This window comes from Polyergus mexicanus, unplaced genomic scaffold (genome assembly GCF_030449975.1).
Source record: "Polyergus mexicanus isolate NDT 795.1 unplaced genomic scaffold, iyPolMexi1.0 SCAF_4, whole genome shotgun sequence".
Classification (NCBI taxonomy): Eukaryota; Metazoa; Arthropoda; class Insecta; order Hymenoptera; family Formicidae; genus Polyergus; species Polyergus mexicanus.
Window position 1 is genome coordinate 6,330,327 of NW_027223324.1, and position 19,200 is coordinate 6,349,526.

The 19,200-nt window shown below is 38.1% G+C and overlaps 1 protein-coding gene across 2 annotated transcripts; it reads left to right on the forward strand.

Annotated features, from left to right (window-relative positions):
• Window positions 1-468: 468 nt before the first annotated feature.
• Window positions 469-18,735, forward strand: Trx (histone lysine N-methyltransferase trithorax). Of its 2 annotated transcripts, none has more exons than XM_070294378.1 (10): window positions 469-796; window positions 1,462-2,899; window positions 3,032-3,598; window positions 3,700-4,133; window positions 4,598-4,759; window positions 4,884-5,279; window positions 5,394-11,908; window positions 12,466-12,628; window positions 12,718-12,864; window positions 14,034-18,735. In XM_070294378.1, exons 1-10 carry the CDS (start codon window positions 632-634, stop codon window positions 14,205-14,207), a joined length of 10,161 nt encoding a protein of 3,386 aa, XP_070150479.1. In that variant the 5' UTR covers window positions 469-631; the 3' UTR covers window positions 14,208-18,735. The 2 variants fall into 2 exon arrangements, with proteins under 2 accessions (XP_070150479.1, XP_070150480.1); XM_070294379.1 differs by having other exon boundaries at window positions 469-727.
• The last annotated feature ends 465 nt before the right edge of the window (window positions 18,736-19,200 follow it).

The following is a 19,200-nucleotide window of genomic DNA, read 5'->3' on the forward strand; positions in this document are numbered from 1 at the left end:
CGCGCCAATTGCCGCGTTTCCATCGTTACGAACAAACATGGAAAAGCTCATTTCGCCGACGTCGAATTTTGAAAATTTCCAACCGAATCTCTCTCGTTACTTACTTGAAATTTCAATTCCGCCACTCTCACGCGACCGTGACTCACGATATTATGCCGAAATACAGATTCGTCAATGAGCGAAGGAGCGGAAAAGGCAATGGAAACCACGGTGGAACCGAGAGGCGTGAAGGTCGTCGCAATGGTCGGAATGTAGGTACAGATCGTGTAACGGCGTAGCCCGCCTTGGTAGCTCAGGCTCTCTGTTTGACAAGTACGCGCGTATTTTGCGGCCGCGACCGAGCGCGGCCGACGTTGACCGAGTGAGGCAGCCAGCGCCTCGAGAGAGAAGGAGAAGGAGAGAGAGAGAAAGAGAGAGAGAGAGAGAGAGACCAACAAGGCGGCCTCCATGTGCATGTGTCTGCGCGCGTCGTATATGCGCGAGCGCGCGTATGTCGGAGAGCGTACGTCGGTATTATAGTGTATGCCAGAGAGTCGGTGCACCTCTCGTCTCGGCCGTGGGCACAAATCGCTAGTAAAATGGAAGCGGAATTTCGCTCCGAGGTTGAGGTCTGCCGTTGAAAACAGTGAACATGGGAAGGTCCAAGTTTCCCGGCAAGCCGCCGAAGACGGCCACCAGGAAACGGATCAAGGTGCTCGGCCAGCTTAAGACGGCGCAAAACGATCCGGTAACTGTCGCCGAGAACATCTACTACGGACTTTCCCTGTTCAACGAAACATTCGGTGACAACGACAAGGTGAGGAGAAAAAAAAATTGACGCGTCGAGGCATCCGCCGCTATCGTCCTTGTCGTTGTTGGCGTCGTTGTTGGTATTGTCGAGGTCGTGCGAGATCGACGGCTCCGCGTCACGAATCGTAGCCTGCTCCTGCAGGTATACCCGATCCGTTCGCCATCCGATAAACCCCACCGAAAACACATACGGTGGACCCTTGATACGTTAGCGACGAGCTAACCTATCAGAGCGGGGGGTCGACCGTGGTCGCGGAATGGCAGGTGCACGACGTGCGCAAATTTATCGATGATAAATGATTTACTTCTCACTTTGGCATTGTCTTCCTTGTCCACAAGTCGGTTGAGCAATAGCAATTGTATAAATGTTTTTAATTTGTCCTGTGCTTTGATACAGATTATATTAGTTTGGACATATTTTGTAAATTTTCTTGCTTCATAATTTTTTTATAGCGAGAAAATGTAAGATTGTCAATTGAGAGATGTGAGATTTTACAACGAACATATTGTCATGTGTAGAAAAAGTAGATGTAATTCAAGAGTCATTTGTTTATCTCCACGATGCGAGTTTATGAAATCCTAAATGTACATACGCACATACACGCATAGATAAATAAATAATTGTTAATTATAGTGTGCCATTTTTAATATTTATACAATTTTTCTTTATAGGAACATCCACCGTTCCATGGATTTAGCATTAAAGAGGCTAATCTTTCTGCATCTTATATAAAAACACAACAACACAATGCGGAACAAACCACGGATAAATTACCCTCTGCTACAGTCAAAAATCTTGCGTCACAGTCAAGCACGAAAAAGGACATTACTGACGTTAAAAATTCTACCACAAACACCGAAAACAGTAACGCGGAGAAGTCTGCCGATACAAATTCTAAATCGCTCCAAGATATTGCAAAAGCAAACTTGAATACTAAAGAATTGAATACTCCAAAAATTCACAGAGCTAAAAATCGCAAAAATTGCAAGAATATCAAGTTTACCAATTATTTGGCAAATCCAGTGTTAAAATCTGTGAACAACATCTTGGATCAGCATCAAAGAACTAGACAGTTACGTAATAGTACAGCGAAAAGATTGCTTCAAAGGGCGAAATCTAATGGGAGTAACACGCGCAATTTGGTGTTGCACTCTGGAGAAAAGTCCAGCACGGTAAGAAAATTTGTTTTACCCGTTCGCAGCGTGCATTCGTCGAGGGTTATAAAACCGAATAAGAGGTTTATCGAAGAACTGGAAGAGGTTTCTGGCACAGAACACAGCGAGAATGAAATTGGTACGCATGTAAAAAAGGCTAAATTAAATTTGGATAAGTTTAGTAACCGGGAATCAAAACTGAAAGGGGATGTGGTTAATAAGTCGTGTACAAAATTTAAAGATAAAGAAGCAAGAAATAAGCTGAGAAAAGTGACTGAGAGTGTAGATGTCTTTGATGCCGAGATTGTATCTCAGCAAGTAAAAAATACGGAGAAATCAGCGAGTTCTCTTCAAAACGCACAAATATCAAAAGCCACTCATAAAGAAGTAAAGAAATCTCATACTATATTGTATAAGAATAAAATATCAAACAATACATTCAACAATTCTAATAATAATCAGGAATATTTACAAAACTCGAGCAGAGCGGCACAAACTACAAAATCAACAGTTTCCAGAAATCATAAACAGATTTCTATTCCTACAAAAGTTCTTCCCGATTCTAATGTTCCAAACTTTGAGTCTTCCAGGGTTCAAACGAGATCAGGAACTCAAAATGAGATGGCGAGCGATTTAAATAATCCAGCCAGCTTCGAAAATTGTGCAGGATTATCGGAAGATGCGAAAATCGACGATCAGTCTGAAAATGGTAATAAGACTGCAGTTAATGCATTGAGTAATTTTGAAACAGAAAGCAATTTATCCGAAAGCGAAAACGAGCACAGTAATCAGTCGGATAGCGAGCAATCTGAATTAAATGGAATGAAACTCAATGGTGGAAAAGTGATATTGAGAAAAGCAAGATTGAAATTGGATAATAAATGTTTGACTGGAACAGAAGGACCATTTTCAACGTCGAATACCAGTAATACTGTGGGTGGAAACACTAATTTAGGTATGTATTATATCTTTTATTTTGTAACAAATTTGGAGGAGCTCTATACTTATTATATTTATGTCTTGGGAACGCCGATATAATAAAACTTTCTGTTCTCTAATTATAATTATTTTATTTTCAATATTCTAGGATTAACAGGAACTATAAAATGCGGTGTTTGTGGCGCGGTGCGATTTTATCGATTCGTGAAACAGGCGCGCAAGTTTGGTATTCACAGTTGCGAATCTTGCCGCAAGTTTATAAGCAAGATGATCAAGCGTCAAGCTTGCGCGAAATCCTCAAACAATGTTCTTCCTATTCTTCAGTGTCATAAAGGCGATGGTTTATGTTTAGTTCCGCCCGTTGTGAGAAGCCAGCAATGGAACATGAGATGCGTTTATAAAGCAAGATGTCCAGCATGTTGGTTGAAAATGTGTTTGAAATGTTATAACATTCCACCTGTTTTGAGGACAGGTTTAAACGCATTGTTACCACCATTAATGAGGGACCCTTTAACTATTTCCCTGCCGCTCAGTCAAGACGAAGACAGTCAGGGACAAAAGTTGGGTTCTCAATGTAAACTTAGTTGGCCTTCGGAAGACAGTTTAGAAAGAAATTTGTTCAAGTCTGCAATGGGTTGGAGAAATTTCGAAATGGGACAGAATGGAACGAGTTATCAAAGTGCCGGAGGTTTTCTCTATACAAAGATAGACAAATGTAAGACAATTTTAATTTGCATTATATATCCTTTTTTTTCGCATATTTTGAAAATGTTCGTATGTTTATTTGAATTTATATAACAGTTTTCTGTTTTACAGTTGATTCCTCGATGAGTATATCGCCGAATAAAAAGCGGAGAAAAAATAATAGAATTAAAGTGAGAAGGAAAATTAAAAGTCCAGTATTCGCTTCCTCCAACAATAACCAGTGTCCGCAGTCTCTTAGGCAAAGGATTGAATTGAAAGGACCGAGAGTAAAGCATGTTTGTCGAAGTGCCAGTGTCGCTCTTGGGCAACCTATTGCAACTTTTCCAACTGCAGACGCGAAAGAAGACAACGAACACGGTAAAAACATTCCAAAACCGGCAAAAGAACCGGAAAGAATGGAGAAGAGAGACGAAGTAATGAAAGAGAAAGAAGTGCATAAACATAATGAAGATAGTAATTTAAATCTTAACGTTAATGCGACGCAACAATCCCATTCAAAAAGAGGAAAACCGCAACAGAGTGTATCAACATCGCATTTTCCAGTGGTAAAAAGAGATATTCTTTTAGGCATGATATATATGTATATGCAGATATTTTCCAACAAAAATATATTTTTAGACATTTAGATATTTAGTTTGCTAATAACAAACTTAAATAAAAATATTTATAAGTAACAAGAAACACAGAAATTATAAATTATTGTATATTTTATTTTATAGCAATCAAATTAATTAGAGAATTGATAATATTTTACATTTTTATATAATATTTAAAACAAAATATTTATGCATGCCAACTAATAGCTGTACTGAAGCTTATTTTTGACTCCATTTTTATATTTTCTGACTTTATATAAATTATCTACTAACTTTATTTAATTTATTTGTTTGTTTGCGATTAAATATAAAGCTTATTAGAATACAATGAGTAATATCCAAATTTGAATTCTACTAAATTATAATGGCTTTAATGTATAATAAACAATACAATAATTATATATATATTGCAGATGTCTAAGGCAGCTACAGATACCTTATATACAGTTTCCATAGATTTTTGGGAACAGTACGATCCTTCGGAAGTTGGAGCGAAGGGGTTTGCTCTTATCGGTTCTGAACTGTTTCACATATCTGCTATTTGTTATTTATGCGGGAGCGCCGGTAAAGAGCCGGTAAATAAATAATAATAATATTGATTAATCATATAACAAGGAATTATGTAATAATTATAAGTAATAATACATTATATATATATCATTAAGAACATCTATCGACATAACAATCATTTTTTTGCAGCTAATTCACTGTCAATGCTGTTGCGAGCCATACCATGCTTTCTGTTTGGAACCCAGTGAATGGAATGCTTGCGCACAGCCAAACTGGTGTTGCCCCCAGTGTACAATATGTCAATCCTGCCATCTCAGATCCGGTCCGAAATTGTCCTGCATCCGTTGTCGTCAATCGTTTCACCATTCATGTTTGTCCAAGTCCAGTGTTAGCTCGAGATTGTATAGTCCTGATCGACCCTACGTTTGTCAGAGTTGTATCAAGTGCAAGAGTTGTGGTAGCGAAGGCGTCAACATTCACGTAGGCAATTTACCTCTGTGCTCCATGTGCTTTAAGTTAAGACAGCAAGGCAATTATTGTCCTTTATGTCAAAGGTGTTACAACGAAAACGATTTCGACACGAAGGTAAAATATATGATTATGTAAAATATAAATATATCTTTTATTTTTAATAGTATTTAAGATTGTACATCTCTAATTTGCATATTGTGATTGTATGCATTTTTTTTTTTTTTTTAGATGATGGAGTGTAGCGAATGTTCTTGCTGGGTACATGCTCGTTGCGAAGGCCTTTCCGATGAGCGTTATCAAATACTTAGTTACTTACCCGATTCGATCGAGTTTACATGCAGTCAATGCTCCTCTAACATAAACTCTGTCTGGAGGAATGCTATAGAAGCTGAACTGAAAGCAGGTTTTATCAACGTTATAAAATCCTTAAGTAAAAACCGCAAGATTTGCATGGCTCTCAAGTGGAGTCCCAGGAAGGAATGTCTGTGCAGGCCGGTTTCAAGCGTAAAGGGACTTGAGTTTCCTGGGGAGAATAAGAGCGAAACAAAAGAAAACGAAGAGTCGGAAGAGTGCAACGGTGACAAATCTACGGATACCGACTCGAGTTCGAATATCAATAATCGGGATGCTATAAAATCCGATATAAAGGAACATTTGATGGATGGTTCCGGTAGGAAAGGTCTGCGACGATTGCGACAAAAGTTTCATTTGAAAGAATGCTCAGTTAGGGTGAAGAATTGTGTTCCAAAAGATTTGCAAGATGTCGAAAAGAAGGAGTGGACGAATCAAGAATCGTTAATCTCCTCGAACATTACGGAATGCCGCTGCTCCGAGCAACAGATCATTGCGAGGCCTTCGCCAACTTTAATGTCGATAAAACAAAAGGTAAACGGTAATGAATACAAATCGTTGTCGCAATTTCATTACGATATGGAGCATGTGATCAATTGCTCTGATTCGACGGATCTGACGGAGACTTATCATGAAATTTTGCAAGAGATATTTCCCTGGTTTACTCCAACAAATTTCAAAAACAACGACGACAATACATTAGCACCTACCAAGGATATTAGTAAAGACTACACTATTTCTCTGACGACAAGATTCGAGGATCCTATTTTGGAGGTATGGAAGGAGGAAGTGACAAAAGCGCCGAAAGCGATCGCAGTAAAAACGGCGAATCTATATAATATCCATGTCGAAGACAGCAGATCGTGTTGTTTGTGCAAGGGCTTGAGTGATGGACAGGAAACGAAGGAGGGCAGGTTGTTTTATTGCGGACAAAACGAATGGGTGCACGCGAATTGTGCACTATGGTCGAACGAGGTGTTCGAGGAAATCGACGGCTCATTACAGAACGTTCACAGTGCCATTTCAAGGGGTCGTTTAATCCGTTGCACAGAATGCGGCAAAAAAGGCGCGAGTATCGGATGTTGCGCGAAGAACTGTACCAATACCTTTCATTTTCCATGCGCGAGAAATATCGGACTGGTTTTCAACGATGACAAAACAGTATTCTGCATTTCACATTCGAATAGTCTTGCGCGCAAATCACTGCAAAACGAGAACGAATTTAGTTTGAAGCGATCGATATACGTAGAGTTGGATCGTAAAAAGAAGAAGTACGCTGAACCTAATAAAGTCAAGGTAATGATTGGTTCTCTAATGATCGACTGTCTAGGGACCATCGTTCCCGAATTGTCCGATATGACCGAGAAGATAATACCATGCGACTACAAATGCTCCAGGCTCTATTGGTCCACGGTGAATCCTTACAAGATCGTAAGATATTACATCAGGACTTATGTGCAAGTACATATGCCGGATATCACATCTGATATGGAAAATAACATCACCATCGATCACACCAAAGAGCAAGAAAAAGAACAAGTATCGACGGATGCGCAGGGAGTTGATTATTTAGCCGTTAAACAGATCTTAGATACGCTCATCGATACCGTGTGCAGTAAAGAAGTTGACGAAAATTTGGCGGAACAAAGCAACACGGATCTTTTACCGCCGGAATTGAAGGAGGCTATATTTGAGGATTTACCGCACGATTTGTTAGATGGAATCTCTATGCAAGATATTTTTCCAAAAATGTCGTACGAAGATTTTTTAGCTATGGATTTGAAGAATGACGGTACCTTTATCGCGGATCTATTTAAGGATGATATGTTACCGTCAGAGATTGAGGAGACTGTAAAACCGCCGGAGAGCAAGATCTCCAAGATGGATCCGTCTTTGCTGGAATTGGGGACGCACAACGATCTCTGGGTACGGTTGGAGACGAAAACCGCGGTTCAAGATCTCGTGGATGATCTATTTAACTCGAAGAATCAGAAACGCGGCGGTAGAGAACTGAAACGATCTAAATCAGAGGTAATATCGAATAATCCGCTGATCGTTGGCGGTCAGCGGCATCATCATCAGCGTTCCTGCAGCCTTACTTGGAGTTGTAAACTAGACAACACCTATGGTTCTAGTATAAAAAGACGAAAGTTACCCCGAAATCCATCCAGTACTAAACCAAGTGAAACTGGCCTTATTGTATTAGACGCTCAAAACGAACGCACGTCCATGTTTCACGAGTTGAGGATTCCGGAAAGCATTATGGTAACCGTGGGAAGAGGAAATACGCCTAACATATTATCCGATTCTGTGCGTGAGTTAAAGTACTGCATCGAAGATTCCACTGGACTGAATCGCCGCGTATTGCCAACTAGAGATGAAGGAGCAAAGGAGCACAAGAGATTGTTTTGGCATCCGAGACAGCAGCAACCGCGAATAGTGCAGGTCGATGGGTCGGTTGATGCTAATAGCGCTAGCGAGTGCAGTTCACCGGAATACAATACCGAGGAGAAAAACGCGGGTCTGAATCATATATCTGAATCGATCCCGCAATTGGACGGTATCAACGACGACGAATACACATCCGAGTGCGAGTTGAACGTGGAGAAGGATTTCGATTTACATGCTCGATCCGCAAATTTTTTACACTCGAAACGTATCCTTGGCTTTATTAGGTCGCATGTCTCGAGTAATGTCGGCGACAAATTACAGAAATCAAAGAGCGGCAGCAGTAACTATGTGGTTGCTCCTTCTAGCAGGTGCAGCACTTTGCAATACGAAGCGGGAACTTTGTTTAAGGAGAAGAATCTCAAATTGAATCTGCAAATTCCTCAAGTGGACGGCGCGGGCGACATTTCGAGCGATGACGAATGCGTCTCGTCGCAGTATGTGTCTGCGGCGAGAATGGTTCATACCCCGTATGAATCGCCGCCATTCGAACATCACATCGATCGACCTGTCACTTGCAAAAGATGTTGTTGCACGTACCGCACCCAAGATAGTTACAACCGACATTTAATCAACTGCGACATTGTGATCACTAGCGACAGCGACTCGGAGACCATGGACAACAAGCTGGCGTCGCCAGAATCGAGATTTTCACCAAGCGTGGGTTCGCCACAGTTTATCACGCTTTCGCCATCCGAGGGTCACACTCTGACGACCGATTATACGGATATCCAGGCTACGTCACCAATCGAGGCATCTGTGCCATCACCTCATCCGAGCATACAGATCGAACCGATTGCCCAGGCGATCATTACGCCACAGATCCATACGGCGCACGCCACGGTCGAGACCGTGCACCAGACAGTATTAACGTCCAACGACGTGATTGTACAGACCCAGTACACCCGCAGGACTACCACCCTGCCGAATGCAACAGTATTACCTTCTCAGGAGAGCACGGTACAGATAACGGAGATTACGGATCCATCATCTGTCTCCAGTGATTCCAACGTCACGACGCATCGTATGGTGAACACGCCAATGAGTTCACCGGACAGTACGAGTTCGCAGACTGTCCCCAGTCCAGAGATGTCGCCCAACTTGTCATCTACGGCCGTCCAGATCGCTCACGAATCCGCACAGGCGAACGCGCAAGCAATCTCTCGAGCTTTCTCCAAGTCGAAGAATCCGCGGATAGCCAAGCCCAGGACTAAAAATATCAAGTCGCAGCAGCAGCAACAGCAGCAGCATATCCTGAAGAACATTGTGCAAACACCGCACAATGTTGCGCAAACCAGATTTCAGCCGACGGCAATGCAGAGCGGCCATCCACCAGCGGTCATTCAGTTGCAACAGACCGCTCAAAGGCCGACAGTGATTCTCCAACAAGTGGCATCACCGGGGATTGTGTCCGCTTACGTGGAAACGTTACAACAGCAATCGGGTCAAAACTTGCAGTACATTACGACAATAGGTGGCGGGCAGCACGAGGCCAGTTTTAAACCGCAGTTAATCGCCACGAATTCCCTGCTACCGAGCACCACCTATATACAGGCACCGTCCGCCGACAATTTATTGACGCTGCAGAATGGCGGGATATCGATACTTCCGAGTGTGCAGATCGCACCGACACAGCCTACGGTGTTGGGAACCATCATACAGCAACAACCCGGCGCGATTCAATGTGGCGTTATATCGTCGGAACAGCTGCTGCTGAGTTCCACGCCTACGCTGGAAATGTTCGCCGATCCAACCGGCGGTATGTTTGTGTCGAATCAACCAATGTATTACGGTCTGGAAACAATCGTCAGCAATACAGTAATGTCGTCCAGCCAGTTTATGGCGGGCGCAGTGCCGCAAGTGTTGGCCAGCAGTTACCAAACAACGACTCAGGTGTTTCAAGCATCCAAACTGATGGAGCCTATCGTGGATGTGCAAGCTGTACCTACGGTAACGACGGTGCAAGCCGTACAAAATGTATCAGGCGTTCCGAATGTATCCGGCGTGCCTAACATTGCCGGCGTATCAAACGTTGCAAGCGTGCAGAGCGTGAATGGCGTATCAGCAATGCCTAATGGTTACGTGGTAGTGAATCAACAAGCAGCGCCGCCGACACCGGCATCATTACCACCACCACAACCTCCTCCTCCACCGCCGCCATCATCATCTTCATCATTAGGACCTGCATCGCCAATACCAGTATTAGCATCAGTTCCAACAGCAGCATCGATATCGTCATCACAGGTGAAAGCGATTGCGACATTGCCGCAGATCAACATATCCATGGCGACTCAAGAGCGAGCACTGAATGGTGTCGCGCCATGCAATGCCGTATCACCGATATCGTGTCAAAATGCGGCCGTCGAACAATCGATGACGTCGGTTCAAGTAGCGGACGTGTGTCCGTTGAACGTACATACTACCATTGTCGCTGCGACGTCGCCCGCAAAACCGTCACTTCCACCGCCGCAACACACGATGCCGACGATACCTCGCGTTGCAGTACGACCAAATCCGGTTGCACAAGTGAATCATGGATCCACTTGGAAAATCACCGAGCCTTTGTTCGAGCAACCGATGAATAACAGCGTGCGGCCGTATTTTGACTCGAAATACGTGTCGGAGAATACTAGTATGATTAAGTCGAGCATATCATCATCCAAGATACCGCCCCTATCCAATCATCATATTATTGCGCAGAGGAATCCAATTGTAAATAATAAACCAAATCATGATGTAAATAGTGTTCATAAAAACTGCGGTACCGTTGTACCAAATACTAACTGCATCGTGAACGGAAGCGTGAACAGTAACTCGATCGTCAATGCCAATTCTGTGCAAAACAAGATATCGATGCCAACGAGCAATAACATGCCGACAAGTCGACCGATGAACAGAGTACTGCCGATGCAAGCGGTGACACCGAAACAAGATCCGGTCAAGAAGGACAATTTGGCAATTGAGGAACCCACGAAACCGGTGTTTAAGCCGGCCGAGCCAGAAATCGCGGAATCGAAGAAGGAAATTATCGAGGAGATTACACCGATCAAGAAATCTGAGGTTGCACTCAACAACATCAAAGACGGTATCAAACTAAACACGGAGACCATAGAAAAGGTAAAAGAGAATCTCCAACTGGAGCTCGACAAGGAGAAGCTGCAAAACACGTCATTGAAGATAGTGCTACAGAAACAACTGCAAGATGGTTCTTATAAGATCACACGTAACATGAAAGCGGCAGTCAATCAGAGCAAGAAAGTATCACCGCAAGTAACATCCGTGGAGATACTGCCATCGAAGCAGATGCCTCAGATCGCATCGCTGCAATTGTTGCCGATTAAAACATTCACGCTCAAAACGAATAAAATTGATGATAAGATAAAGCCCAAGGTTGACGCAAAGATGAATATACTCAAGGCGAAGACGCTACCCGTTGCCGTCAAGAAACCCAGAATAGTGACGAAATCAATCAGACCGGTGCGAAATAGTCCACAACAGAATCTGCATGAAAAGAATTACGCCAAGGGACCGATCTTAATGTACGAAATTAAGTCGCAGGACGGCTTCACCCATACCGCCTCATCCATGACCGAGGTCTGGGAGACGGTATATCAGGCAGTACAAAACACACGCAAGGCTCACAATTTGCCTCCTCTGCCTCACAATCCCTTGTCCGAAGGTCTCGGTTTGGAGAACAACGCGACCGTTTATCTAGTTGAACAACTGCAGGGAGTCAATCGATGTAGCAAATACAAACCCAAGTTTCACATCCCATCGCCGCCAAAATCTGGCGAGATAGAAAATGAATTACCGGCAGCCTGTGACAATGGGGCAGTTCGAGCGGAACCGTTCAAGGACAGGAAGGTGCACGACATGTTCAGTTGGTTAGCATCGCAGCACAGGCAACAGCCGAAAATGATTTCTATATCAGAGGCAGAGTCCAGGTAAAATTCATCGAATATTACTACAAGTTAATATCTAAAATTATACATTATATTACGATGGTAAAATTAAATTATTGAAAAAAATGTGTGTGTGTGCGCGCGCGCGCGCGCGCGATCTTTAGTCGATCTTTATATATATAAAGGGTTGTGCATCACATAGTGCATATTTGCTAGGATTGGTGACTTGCTCCGAAGACTTCAACATTCGAAGGTTCAAAGATTCAAAATTATACAATTATTAATTTAATATAATAGTAATAGTACCGCAATTATTATCGAGGTACATATTTATAAAATTATATGATAAAATCCGAACTTTGAAATTAACTTCGAATGTTTGAAATTGTAAAAAATAACAGTCCTAATTTTATTAAAAAATGAGGCTGTAATAACCCAGATTGAAAATAAATAAGTAACCGATTCTCTGAAAAAAAAAGTAAAAAAAGACTTTTGTTATGTATACACGCGTATACAATAATATTAACATTTTATTAAATAAAGAGAGAAAGAGAGAGAGAGTATTGTCACATTGAATATATCATTACAATCTTTTTCAGACGAGTCGCGAGTACAAATTTGCCTATGGCAATGCGTTTTAGAATACTTAAGGAAACGTCAAAAAAATCTGTTGGTGTATACCATTCTCATATACATGGTAGAGGATTATTCTGTTTGAGAGATATCGAGGCTGGCGAGATGGTCATTGAATATGCTGGTGAGGTAAGGATGGAAAAAATGCACATCATAATATTTATTATATTTGGAGTACCTCTATAGGTATTAATATCGAAATTATTAATCATTCTTAGGTCATTCGATCTTCTTTGACCGACAAAAGAGAAAAGTACTATGACAGTAAAAACATAGGCTGTTACATGTTTAAAATCGACGATCATCTGGTTGTCGATGCCACTATGAAAGGGAACGCAGCTAGATTTATCAATCACTCATGTGAGGTATGGTTTCTTGCTTTTAATTTTCGCTAAAAACATATTTGATAATATAAGAAAAATATATTAGTGTTTCATTAAAATTTTTTATAATTAATACAACCATATACACAATATATATAATTATATATACATATATTAAAATCATTATAATATGTGTGTGTGTGTATATATATATACTGGGTGGCCCATTTTAATCCATCCAGTCGAATATCTCAAAAACCAAGCCCGGAAGAGAAAAATGTTTCAAACAAAAGTTGTGTGGCTTCAAGGGAGCCATAAGATGGTGACAATGATTTGACCTTGGAAAATCATTTGAAGGTCATGTGAAGGTAAACTTTAAAATCTTAAATGGAAACCCCCATTTTTTATTTAGTATTCTTGTAGCTGACATCGAGAGCTTTCCAAAACACTATAATAAAGTATTTTTTTATTAAGTACTTTTTGAGTTATTTTATATTTTAATCTGATATCTTTTGATATAAAAAATTAAATATCTCATAAAATATTCAGTTTTCGATCATCTTACCGTAATACTTTTATGTACAGAATAATGAGACAAATCAATTAGTGGAAAAAAAAAACAAATAATTGTTTAAAAAAATACATCGTAAATAATTTTTTTAAAAACTATTATTTTTTTATACTAATTGATTTGTATCATTATTCTGTACATAAAAGTATTACGGTAAGATTATCAAAAACTAACTATTTTATGAGATATTTAATTTTTTATATCAAAAGATGTCAAATTAAAATATAAAATAACTCAAAAAGTACTGAATAAAAAAATAGTTTATTATAGTGTTTTGGAAAGCTCTCGAGGCAAGCTACAAGAATACTAAATAAAAAATGGGGGTTTCTATTTAAGATTTTAAAGTTGAACTTTACATGACATTCAAATGACTCTTCAAGGTCAAACCAATGGTACCATCTTATAGCCCCCTCGAAACCAAACAACTTTTGTCTGAAACATTTTTCTCTTCCGGGCTTGGTTTTTGAGATATTCGACTGGATGGATTAAAATGGGCCACCCAGTATATATATATGTATATATATGTACAATCATTTTTTAATTATATTAACACATAATATAATTGTCGCACTAATGATTTTCATATATTAAAATTCATAAATATATATTAAATGTATATATGTACGTGTGTGTATTACAGCCAAACTGTTACTCGCGAGTGGTGGATATTCTAGGTAAGAAACACATACTGATCTTTGCTCTTCGTCGTATCATTCAAGGGGAGGAGTTGACGTACGATTACAAATTCCCATTTGAGGACATCAAGATCCCGTGTACTTGCGGTTCTCGCAAATGTCGCAAATACCTCAATTGAGACTACGTATATACAGCTTATTTTAAGCAGCCGACCGACGACAGAGATACAAAATGTGCTATAATTGCGAGCGCGCGTGTGCACATTTTTGAATAGGATTCGTTTTTATTGAATGTTATTCATTTTACTTATCATCAAACTATTTTCAGAGATTGCAGCTTTTTATTACTATAAAAGAATACATATAGATTACATATACACTCTAAATATTAGAAGGCCAGATATAATATGCACGAAGCACATGATGGTTACGACAATGTTATTTTAGACAGCTACGTTCGTGTAGTTGATTTTAATGGGGTATACATACACGTATATACCTATAGCAATAAATCATTCGAATATACTCCGCTTTCGTATCCGACAAAGTCGTGCGTGTACTAATGCGCTTCAGACTTTTGAAAGTGTTACTTTATTCACGCCTCTGTGTGCTTTCTTCGCGCACGACTTTTAGACTACATATTATCTACTATTGAGGCTTAAGTGTACAAGTTATCTTACACTTTACACTAAATACGAGTGCTTCTTTTAGTATGCATAATTTTTATATAGATCATGTATGATACACATCTTTCTTGACGGTTTGATTGAATTTAAAAGCTCTTTTCCTTAAACGAATATATCGCAAAGATAAAAAGAGATTATGGCGCGTAAGAGCACGACGAAAAAGTAGTAGATTTTCGAGAATTACAGCTTTCGGAAACCTAATTAACTTTTCTTTTCCACGAGATTAATACGATATAAATATAGTGTACAAACGATCTTATCAAAAACATAGATAAGATCCGCGATAATTGTATATTTTAATAATTTGTAACTTTTAAATTTAGTGTACAGTGTATGACTAACTTTGTGACATTTCATGTCTGCTGTAGGGCCAGATTTCAAATGTTTTTGTAAAATATGTAATTGTTAGACTAGATATATCGTCTTTGATGTAAGTATAGCAAACCAGTTTTAACTTAAGTTAGGAATGTAGGCATTAAGGAGAGAGATACAGAATGGCAAGCGAGAACAGTCTCCTATAGCAAGGATATTGTTCGAAAAGGTGTATCTACTTTGGCAGATATTGATGCAATTTTGTGTTTTATTATTTGCGACATAATCGGCGAAAGGATAATATATATATATTCTCTCTCTTTTTTCAGATTAATTTCAGTAGAATTCGATAGTATTTTTCTTTTTTTATACGTTTTTAGATATTGCATCTATATATTTGTGCTTCCATCTTGCCAAAATCACAATCATTGATTTTATCATCCATTCTGAGAGCCGGTCTGTATGTAACGGTACATAATTTACATTAAGAAGTATTTAACATTTTATTTGATAAATATTTGAAAGAAGAGAGAGCTATATACAATGTTTTCAAAGAAATTTTTATCAAAAAGTTGATTTGTTCATTGAGCTCGTCAATGATCACGCATCATTTGCAGTCTTCAGAAATGCTACCGGTGAACATTTGTGATACTTTTTCATAATAGAAAATATTTGAGATGCTTTTATATAGAGAATATCACACAATTTTATACTTTTATAGATACATATATATATAATATATATGTATATATATATGTGTGTGTATGTGTATGTGTGTAATATAATCTATATCAACATCTTTTTACGAAATCCAGTTTCAGTTTTGCCTTACTTTTAGTGTATATCTACGCTTTTATCCCCGGTGATACCTATATATCTATGCATATTTATGCAAAAATAATATTTTATATTGGAAAATAATATAATCCCTGCAATGGCATAGCAACAACGCTCTATACGACAACTTTATGACAATGTATTCTAGTATGATTAATCAATTTCTGCCGAGGTGGTTGTCCCTTAAATTTTGGTGCTCCATGGACACCGTTAAGTGCACTTTTCATGAAAAAAAAATGGCCTAGAGTAAGAGATAGTAGGTTGCAGTGCGGAAGTGTTTGATAATAATAAGAAATGCGTTATACGAAGAATATTGAGCGCGAATTATTTAAAGAAGTAATATAAATGGAAATGAAAACGAGATGGCAGAAGCAGCATTATTTGAGCATGCGAATAATCGTCAGACGTGTTACGATTTTAATCGGCCTGGTTTGGTACAAAGCGCGTATGCTGAGTTGTAAAAAGTTATAAAAACGAGAGAAAACGCAAACTTGTTCTGGTCACGTGAAATTGCCATTTTTTTAAGTATTTTGCGAATCTTTTTTTATATATTATAATTACCAATAATTTTAATAACTATTATTGGAAGATGAATATTGTTAATATAATGATAATTAATTTTAATCTGTATATGAAAAGAGAGTAATACGACTAGTAAGAATGATAACTTACTTGAAAATATAACAATGTTAGATATTTTATTGATATTTATTGATTATGAATGACGGTATTAGGGTTGACGAAAAAATACTAACATAAAGTAACACTATGTTGACATAGACACAAAGATCAAGTTTTTTTTCTAGCGAACGAGCAAATGTGTATTTTTAATTCGTACTATGTTATGCTATGGACATCAAAAATATTTTGGACTTTACAAAATGTATAAGCGTACATATATTATGTAACTCGACTTTACATCATTACACATTATGATTGTAAACTGTAGGCTATCTATACAATTTCATTTCTACATTCACAAATAGAGATTCTTAAATTCTCAATACATTGTCTCATTATCTATATTACCGTATTTAAGCTTTTGTAAAATGATTACTTTGGCAGAAGAATATATTTGAATGTGTATGTTTATTAGCGGGACACGAAAAGCGAAAGAGAAAGAAAGAAAAAATAATTCTATTTATCTCCTGAGATAATCTTTGCTTGACGAATTCGTACGAGTATCTAACAGGTGCTTTCTGAAACAACACTTTCTCTGTCTTTTTAAACTACTCCTTAAACTATTGTGGAGAGAGAGAGAGACGGAGAGAGAGAGAGAGAAAGAGTGCGTATGAGTCTCCTCGTCTAGTTATGCATCTAGACTTTATTATATCTTATTAATATTATTATTTTATTATATATATATATATATATTATTATTAATTCTATCGACACACACATCATAAAGCGAAAAAGAAGAAAGCATAATACATCATTAATCAAGTCACTCATATATTTGGGCACTTTGAGCACCGTTTGTTCACTACGTCCATCAGCACCCTTCAAAAAAATAATGTTGCGTGTAAAAAAAAACTATCCGAGAAACGATGAATAAAGTTATAGAGAGTTTAATAATAGTAAAAAAAAAAACAACTAATGTATAGATGTAATAAGTAGAGTGTTTCTCTCCAACTTTTACGCATATTTCACTTTTTAACAGACGAATTCGCTCCAAATCATATTTCGAATAGATATTAAGTCTCGGTGTTGCGTTAAAATCAAGTAATTAAATTATTTCGCGGAAATAATGAGTACATGGCGCGTATTATCGTGTTTCAGCGTATCGTCACGTTAATTACGACTTCTCACAACTGGCGATTTTGTCTCTGTGTGCTTTTTAGATCTCTTCAGAAAAGAGAGAAAAAAGAAAAAGATTAAATTATTCTTACGATTGAAGAAATTTAAAAAAGAGAAAAAATTTTCAGAAAAATGTAAAACGCTTCTTAAGATGTGTATAAAACTGCTATTCTAACGTTTAAGCAGAGTATAGAGTTTTGAAATATTGCACTCGTTTAAAAAAGAAAAGAAAGAAAGAAGATAAATAACAATTATTGATAAAAAGAAAAAGAAAAAAAACTCGACTGTATGAAAGGGAAAAAATTGAAAAAATTGTCTGTGATTATCAGTCATAATAATCTTTAGGTCGACATATTTTTTAGAGAATATTTTTTAGGAAATTACAAAATTTATGATATATCCTTATTATTGATATGATATTGGATCAGATACGCTACGCGCGCATAATAATATTAAAAATGAAAATTGAGAAAAAAAAGATGAATTGTAAAAGTTGCAAACTGTTTAAATAGAGTTAAAAATAGTTGAGATTCGATGGCTGTTGTAAAATATTCAGTGTTTGGACAAATAATTATTAAAAACTATTTATAACTAATATCAAAATACGGTAATATTATTATATCGCATATTACAGTAGCGTTTTTATCCCTTCTTGTGTTTGCGTATTTATGACGGACATATAGATAGAGAAAAAGAGAGAGAGAGAGAGAGAGGTCCGAAACTGAGTTTCGCAATTAGCGATGAATGAACAAAGTTGCGGAAACGATTCGAGAAAATGATGGGAGGGACAGGGGGCATTTGCCACACGTTTTTTGCGTGTAAATTGTCGTTATCGATGCATCTACTTATCGTAGAGAACTTGTCAAGTTTAGTCATAATATCTGCATTAACCAGAAAAGATACTGCATAGAAAACACATAGCCGCTTTTATCACACACACACACACACACACACACACATATACAATACACACAGACACACACATATACATACAAAGATATTCTCATGTTTTGTAATTAAATGTTTTGTTAGTATATTATACGAGAAATTAACAAAATAAAAACACAAGTGGGAATATGAGAGAAAAGTATATGTTGTACATTTTGCCATACACGTAACGTATTTCCTTCTCTTGTTCTGTAAGAATTAAGCGTCTTGGCAAACGATAACGTAATGTGCCATCGATCTATATCTTTAGAATTTTTTTTTTTTTTTAAATCGCACATATGATATGCGTAAATTAAAATTGCAATTACGTACATAAATAGGAATCTGTGTCGTGCGAAATATCAATATTTTTAACAATTAAGTGGGAAAACTGGCAAATAAGAGCCAAGGCGCGGGCATTGATACGCGAATTTATTATTGTTAAATTTTAGTAATAGATGTGTATTAAAAACATCTTTATACAGGGTGTCCGACAAGTAAGTGACCGAACGAAAGGTGGAGGTAGATTGGGTCAAACTGAGTTGAAAAGTCCTAAACCATTTTTTTTTATAACGCTTAGTAAAGGAATGATTATTGAGTAAAGTCTGGCCAA

What these genes read in the sequence shown, in the direction of transcription:
- Trx (XM_070294378.1), top strand. Translation starts at nt 632, where the DNA reads ATGGGAAGGTCCAAGTTTCCCGGCAAGCCGCCGAAGACGGCCACCAGG. An exon ending in CAACATCGCATTTTCCAGTG is followed by an intron (nt 4,134 to 4,597) that starts GTAAAAAGAGAT and finishes TATATATTGCAG; the next exon opens with ATGTCTAAGGCAGCTACAGA. An exon ending in AAAACGATTTCGACACGAAG is followed by an intron (nt 5,280 to 5,393) that starts GTAAAATATATG and finishes TTTTTTTTTTAG; the next exon opens with ATGATGGAGTGTAGCGAATG.